General features: G+C 35.6%; 2 protein-coding genes across 2 annotated transcripts; one reads left to right on the forward strand and one right to left on the reverse strand.

Moving 5' to 3' along the window:
- Positions 1 to 272: 272 nt before the first annotated feature.
- On the forward strand, positions 273 to 4,591 carry LOC108464925 (tubby-like F-box protein 7). The gene is made up of 4 exons (XM_017765211.2): positions 273 to 1,184; positions 2,070 to 2,157; positions 2,786 to 2,915; positions 3,280 to 4,591. Exons 1-4 carry the CDS (start codon positions 813 to 815, stop codon positions 3,851 to 3,853), a joined length of 1,164 nt encoding a protein of 387 aa, XP_017620700.1. The 5' UTR covers positions 273 to 812; the 3' UTR covers positions 3,854 to 4,591.
- Positions 4,275 to 6,386, reverse strand: LOC108464926 (multiprotein-bridging factor 1b). Its single transcript, XM_017765212.2, has 4 exons — positions 6,138 to 6,386; positions 5,919 to 6,002; positions 4,712 to 4,794; positions 4,275 to 4,589 (listed from the first exon to the last, which is right to left on the reverse strand). The coding sequence occupies exons 1-4, from the start codon at positions 6,277 to 6,279 to the stop codon at positions 4,470 to 4,472; spliced, it is 429 nt and encodes a 142-aa protein (XP_017620701.1). The 5' UTR covers positions 6,280 to 6,386; the 3' UTR covers positions 4,275 to 4,469.
- Between the last annotated feature and the right edge of the window lie 710 nt (positions 6,387 to 7,096).

Here is a 7,096-nt window from a genome sequence, read left to right on the forward strand (position 1 = left end):
ATATGTATCAAATTTAACATTATTACATAATTATTTTCACTCGATACGTATTTATCATAAAACTAATAAAATTATATATTATTCTATATATTATAAATTTGGAAAACGGATTCAACTCAAACTTATTTATTTTAAATCAACCTAAATTTTTTATTTAAATATATATATATATATATTATCAAACTCTGCTCTTTAAAAATTGAGACAAACTTTGAAGGTTTGAACATCACAACCAACAAGCATGCATGTGTTGTTGTCATAAATCATGCCCAGCACTACAACAACTTGTCTTTAAAATTTCATCTCACAACCTATTCTTAGTGGGAAGTCTGGTAACCTGGAAATAAATGAGTGCTTTGGAATTGAAAGTTGACACCCAACTACCTTAACCCACCATCTGATCTCCTGCAATTCCTGTTTATTTACTACTCTTTTATTTCTTTATTTTTTTATTTTATTTTTAATTATAGCATAAATTAATTTTCAACTGAAAAAAAGAAAAACCTACAGTTGAGCGCTTGACAGTGAAGAGAAGGGAGCGAGTCAAAAGTAACCCCAAGGCAACTACACCAAACTCGAATCAGTCACCGCCAACCACATACTGCCACGTCTTATTTTCTCCCGATTTTATTCGCCCTTCTTTACATTCCCCTCACAGCCGAGTTATTTCGTACAGCCGTTATCAATTTTCCCTCGATTTTTTTTTTTTTTGGTTTTTTACTTTCCATTTCTTCAAACAAAATCTCCCGTCTCTCTCTGAATCTCTCTCCTGAAAAGCAAATTAGGCCAAAAGAAAGCCGTTCTAAGAAACGATGTCGTTTTCGTCGTCGTTCAGGAAGTCCTCGTGCCTTTCACGGAGATCGAGATCATTGGCCAAAACGGCAGCGCTAGCAACGGTCTCGCCAACGGTGAACCAGCCGGAGATTTCTTCTTCGTCGTCGTGGCCGCCGCCGTCGCCTCCGGCGGAGGGGGAGGAGGAAGGGCAATCGTGGTCGACGATGCTGCCGGAGTTGCTAGGTGAGATCATGGAGCGCGTTGAGGCGAGTGAAGATCAGTGGCCTCAGAGGCAAAACGTCGTCACATGCGCCTGCGTTTGTAAGAAATGGAGAGAAGCTATGAGAGAGATCGTTAGGGCTTCTTCCCCCGGAAGCGGCAAAATCACTTTTCCTTCATGTCTTAAACAGGTAATTTAAAATTTTCCTTTATTCTTTTTCCAATTTTTTTTAATTCTCTTTTAATTGAATTTTATGTATAATCTCATAACATGTCAAAGTTTAAATTTTAAAATTTATATATTTAAACTTTGTATCCACTACCTCTCATTAATAAGAACCAAGCATTACAAACTCATGGAATCGCAAGGATACTCCATGTCGAAAGGATAGAGTACACTTTTTGTTTTAAATGTTCAGAGTTGGTGAAAACTTGTTTTCTTTTGGTCATTTGTTTGGTTTTTAATATTTGCGGTAAATTTTCTTACATTTGGATATAGATGCATTTTGTTCATATAATTTAATTTAGGAAGTCATTTTTTTTGCTTCCTCTGTGTATTGGGAAATTTCAGGGAAATGTAAGTTACTTGGGGGGGGGGGGTACAAATTTGATACAAATGATATTCCTAACACCCATTGGTGATTGGGAACTAAAATTCGGTGAAATTTTAGTCAATGTATTGTCATTTTTTAGCTTTTAACATGATTTGCTTCTAATAGAAAGGAAAACTTCTTTTTTCTGTTATGAGAAAATTATCCTTTTGAGGGCAAGGATTGTTTTCTGGGCAGTTCAGAATTCTGGGACTTTCACTCCCAATCATGAGAATGTGACTTGTTAGTTTCAATTACACGGATGGATTTTGAAAACAAAACAAATCATTTAGAATTTATCTCCTTGTGATCTTTAAGTGTGTTTGCTCGCTTATTGCCGTTAGTTTGAGGTGTAGTTTTTAGAAATCAAGTTGCTTCGAGGGTGCCGGTAATGGCGCTAAAATGTATTCAGAATTTAGCGCTGTCAGTCGACTAATTTGTTATATCTTTTGTGATTGATGGTTCTTTTCCCTTCTGTTAATGCAGCCTGGTCCAAGTGATTTTCCAAACCATTGTATTATAAAGCGGTGCAAAAAGAACTCAACATTCTACCTTTTTCTTTCTCTTACGCCATGTAAGTCATCTTTTCTTTTTTCTTTTACAAAGAAAATAGATGGCAACATGTTGATTAATTGGTTTGCTGAATTATTCATATGCGAATAATAAAGTTGAAAAAAAAAAGTGGACTAAAAGTTGAAAGGGGCATAATCCACTTTGCCTAAACTTCTAAATTGACTTTTGACTTTTATCTAGGTAGTGCATTTCTGTCTTCTGACCTTTTACCTTTGCCTAAGTCAGCATGACTTGTTCTTAAACTTGAAAATCTCCAGAAATTTGAACAAAGACCATCCATCTGCTTAATTGTGATTGTTTTATTACTTAGTTTGATATCTGGTGTCTTTTCTTTTTAAAAGCTTCACGCCTTACCGTAGCTTTGGCCGAACTGAATACGCCAACCTTAAGTCTGCAAGCAATTGTTTTTCCTCAAAAATATTGTTGGCAGTTGAAAAGCTATCTAAGTTTGTTGCGATATGCATAGAAACTATGGCACATCTTTTCCTTGTGATATTAGTTCTTGAGACCATGTAGAAGGGTTCTATAGTTTTAAGCCAACCTATTTCCTTATTTGTGGTCATCATGCAACTGGATTACGTTAGTGGTTGAAATCTGCCTTACTGAATATTTTTCCTGATTTTTGGCAGCCTTCACCGACAAGGGGAAGTTTCTATTGGCAGCAAGAAGATATCGACATGGTGCTCATATTGAGTATATTATATCCCTTGATGCAGATGACTTATCTCAAAGCAGTAATGCCTATGTCGGGAAGTTAAGGTAGGGGACCCGTATGATGTTTTGGTCAGGTATTTTATGTTTTGATCCTTCACTTTCTGGAACTCTGTCGACAGAATCTGCACTTTGAATTTTGGGTATATCCTTTAAGGTTCTTAAGAATACAGCTATTGTCACCAGAGCAATTTAGAAAATGATCTGAAGAGAGAAGCTGTAGTATTTGGTTTATAGGTTAGATACAGTCGAATTTGAGAGAGCATGTAGAAGACTGCTTATACGGTGGGAATAGCAGTCTTATCTTATGATGCGATTACTGTTTCCTTTGTCATGTTATAGTAAAAATAGAATACTTCAGAGTTCCTTTTATAGCTTTTAGCTGACACATGCAAATTTAAAATCTTTGCAGTTCGGATTTTCTAGGCACCAACTTTACGATTTATGATAGTCAACCCCCGCACAGTGGTGCCAAGCCTTCAAGCAGCAGAACAAGTCGCAGATTTGCAAGTAAGCGAATCAGCCCCCAAGTTCCAGCTGGCAATTTTGAGGTGGGAAAAGTGTCTTACAAGTTCAATCTGTTGAAATCAAGAGGTCCAAGGAGGATGGTTTGCTCAGTGAAATGCCCTTTGCCAGAAGAAAGGGCTGACAAGCATTTAGATGACTCCAAAGCAAAAATAGCTGAGGGAGCTGCACCTGGTCTTGCAATTTTGAAGAACAAAGCTCCAAGATGGCATGAACATTTACAGTGCTGGTGTTTGAATTTCCACGGTCGGGTTACAGTTGCATCTGTGAAAAACTTTCAGCTGGCTGCAACTGTAGATCCAAGTCAACCAGGAGGGAAAGGAGATGAAGAAAAGGTTCTCCTCCAGTTTGGGAAAGTTGGGGATGATACATTCACCATGGATTACAGGTCACCCTTGTCCCCCTATCTTGCATTTGCCATCTGCCTTACAAGCTTTGGTACAAAGTTGGCTTGCGAATGAGTTTATTTTGATGTGTTTATATCTATATCAAGTTGTGTTACATGTTTAATATAATTATTTCTGCATGATTTCTACTTCCAAAAGGTTTGGACAACCTTTGTTCAGTGATACAAAGCAAATGATGTACATGTTCCCATTGTATCTATATCATTTTCTGAAATTATTGGCTGCAAAACGCATCTTATGTTAGCACCGTATAGTTTACATAAAGAACAGTTCATTTTGTCTTGAAGTCATCCTACAATATATTTCCATGCATAAAATTCCAATTGCAACAAGTTAAAATGTCAAAAACAAATTTGATGTCATTTGCTGGAGTTTTCAGTTTGCTGAAATCTTCATCTGTTAATTGTTGGAGAGTGTTTTAGAAATAATATGAAATTGACCAAAAGCAAACACAAACAGCACAGAGAATCCCATCTTACAGTCAAGAACACACACAAACTTCATTTCATAAGCAGTCGCAGACATAAGTCATCACACAAAGTCAAAAACAGTGTTCTTACAAGCGACCCATAACGGCATAAAACATTCATTTACATCACCAAGTTTTAGGACTCAAGATTCTGGGCGATATTCAAGTTCTGTTTGTTCTTTCTACGAGACTCTTACTCACTCACTTCTTCCCTCGCAGCTTCGCACCAAGAGCCCTCTCCAGTTTACCAATTATTTGTTGGTTAGGGATGGCTTTTCCGGATTCATACTCCTGTATAATCTGAGGCTTCTCATTGATCATCTGTGGAATGACAAAATGATATAGTTAAAGAACTGAAAATATATAAGTCAAGACTCATCATACTCTTTAGTCTTAGGGAATACGCATGAAAATATATACAAATGGATATACAAGGAGGAGACCTGAGCAAGTTGAGCCTGGGTAAGTTTCTTATCCATTCGAGCTTGCATGATGGCTTTCTTTAGCTCAGTTGGCACTCGGTCATCTGTTCATGAGTTTAAACATCAATGAAAATTTACAATGGAATCATCCTCAAAAACTAAGCACTATACAAGTTGAAAACTGGTGAAATCATAAGCGGTGAGAGCTGCAGGTAGGATTATTATACATCAAAGATATAAGTTTACCAAATGATCGATAACCAGGTTTGGGAGTATATCATAATAGCCAATTATGTAAACATAAATGCATCTTGCTTGATATGGAAGAGATCACCAAATTGTGTAATTAGGTAAACCAAGGTTGCTGTAAAGGCGAATTACAAAAGCAATATATAGATACAATCATAGAACCACAATTGATCTTCCATGGTAAAGGAGAGCATAGGTTATTCAACTTGCATATGACCAAAACTATCCAACACTTGTCACAGAATAGATGACTGAAATGTGTAATCAGGTAAACCAAGGTTTCCATAAAGGCAAATTACAAAAGCAATACTAAGCGTGATTGATCTACCATAGTAAGGGAGATATGGAGCATAGGTGATTCAACTTCCATATGACAAAAACAATCCAATATGCTCAGGCATTGTTTGATACAACGGACATATTAGAGAGAGGACCATTCTCAGGGATGAAAGGGAGAATATGTATGGACAAGCAAAGCCATTTCTTTAGTTACTATACCAGCCCAATGCCATCCTTTTTTAAACAGAAAAGAAAAAAAAATTGAAAAGTGTAAGTCATCCAGTCGTTCTAACAGTATACATAGGTGCATATGAACTTGTATAACCTCCTAACCCCACAAAGAAAGAAGAAATCAAAACACACACAGACAAACCTAAGCAATAAAAATAAATTCATACAACCCCCTCAATTCATATTGCAAAACCATTTGTTAAATCCCTTAGGCCGAAAAATTAATGCAAAAACTACTAGTCATACAATATTACACAGTCTAAAACCAGCTTTAAATCAACAATCAGTTCGCACCAGAAGCATGCATATCATCAAAATCAATCCCAACATATAAATTCCCAGAAAATGACAGTATTACTTCTATACATAAATTTCTTACAAATACTTCCATTCTATACTGTTTTTTTCCTTTTGAGGAATAAATTGGGAATTTTAATCAAACATAAAAAATGAATAAAACATTTCTTACGGGCAAGATTCTCAGTGTCTTCATCGAGCTTCCTTGTGTTCAAAGAAGTACTACTTGATGCCGCCCTATTCGTCCCAGCATTTGCTGCGAATTCGCATTTACAAAAATAAGTATTTTTTCATTATCCTTTCATTTCACACACAAAAAAACCCTAATTGAAGAAATCGTCATTATATGACTAAATCTGTGGTGTTTTTCAAAAGAAAAAGAGGGTAGTACATTTTTTTATGGACTCAATCTCGGCACCGGCACGGCGGGCGGCGTTAACGACTTTCTCATCCTTCTTGGCGGCGGCGGTAGGGGCTTTTTTACGAATAACAACGGGCTCCCAATCTTGAGTCAAAGGTCCGATTCCGGCCATTAGTTTAATCTACTCTTGACTTTTGGGTATTTGGATGAAAGAGAGAAAAGATATTTTTGAGAAGTTGGTAATAATAAATGGATTGATGAAAGCGAAGGGTTTGTTTAGTATTTATACTAAGAGACGACGTGGCAGTAAAATCCCTAATAGTAGATGGGTTGGGTTGGGCGTCTAATTTCGACAATGTCCTAAATCCAACCTACACTCATTTACGAGATTTTCCAGCTCAGCCTTCACCTTCTACACTTTTTTTTTTTCCAAAAATACTTCATATCTATATTTGAATTTGAGATATAAAAATATGATAGTGTTATTTGAATCGGATTGGATAGGTTGGTCGAATCAATTGGATCGAGACTTGATCGAAAAATTAGTTTAATAAATGACTTTAAACTAGTTAGATCGAAAATCAGTACCAACTAGTGGTTAAATCAATTAAACTGACTAAAAATTGATTGAATCTCAAATCTTTTGAACCAGGATTTTTTATTTTTTTTGAATTCTTTAATTGAACTAATTGAATTGATCAGACCGATAAACCGATAATATAACCAAGTCAACCACTGATTCACTTTAAAAAACATCGATGATACCTCAATATGAAAAAAGAAATTAAGAGATTTTCCATTCATCATTTAGTACTTCATTTTTAAAAATATTTTAGCTTGACAATTGTTACACATTGGAAAATAGGATATAGCAAAATAATCTTTTAAATATATATTATAAGTACATTCAAAATATAAATATAATTATTAAATTATTATAGCACAAATTTTGAAGGATTATAAAGTAGAATCAAACATTCACAACACAA

The sequence above is a fragment of the Gossypium arboreum genome, chromosome 5 (genome assembly GCF_025698485.1).
Source record: "Gossypium arboreum isolate Shixiya-1 chromosome 5, ASM2569848v2, whole genome shotgun sequence".
Classification (NCBI taxonomy): domain Eukaryota; kingdom Viridiplantae; phylum Streptophyta; class Magnoliopsida; order Malvales; family Malvaceae; genus Gossypium; species Gossypium arboreum.

Coding starts and splice junctions, on each gene's coding strand:
- LOC108464925 (XM_017765211.2), top strand. CDS start 813: ATGTCGTTTTCGTCGTCGTTCAGGAAGTCCTCGTGCCTTTCACGGAGA. Junction 2,158..2,785: donor TTTTCTTTCTCTTACGCCAT/GTAAGTCATCTT, acceptor GATTTTTGGCAG/CCTTCACCGACAAGGGGAAG. Junction 2,916..3,279: donor GCCTATGTCGGGAAGTTAAG/GTAGGGGACCCG, acceptor AAATCTTTGCAG/TTCGGATTTTCTAGGCACCA.
- LOC108464926 (XM_017765212.2), bottom strand. CDS start 6,279: ATGGCCGGAATCGGACCTTTGACTCAAGATTGGGAGCCCGTTGTTATT. Junction 6,003..6,137: donor GATTGAGTCCATAAAAAAAT/GTACTACCCTCT, acceptor GCGAATTCGCAG/CAAATGCTGGGACGAATAGG. Junction 4,590..4,711: donor CCCAGGCTCAACTTGCTCAG/GTCTCCTCCTTG, acceptor GTCATTCCACAG/ATGATCAATGAGAAGCCTCA.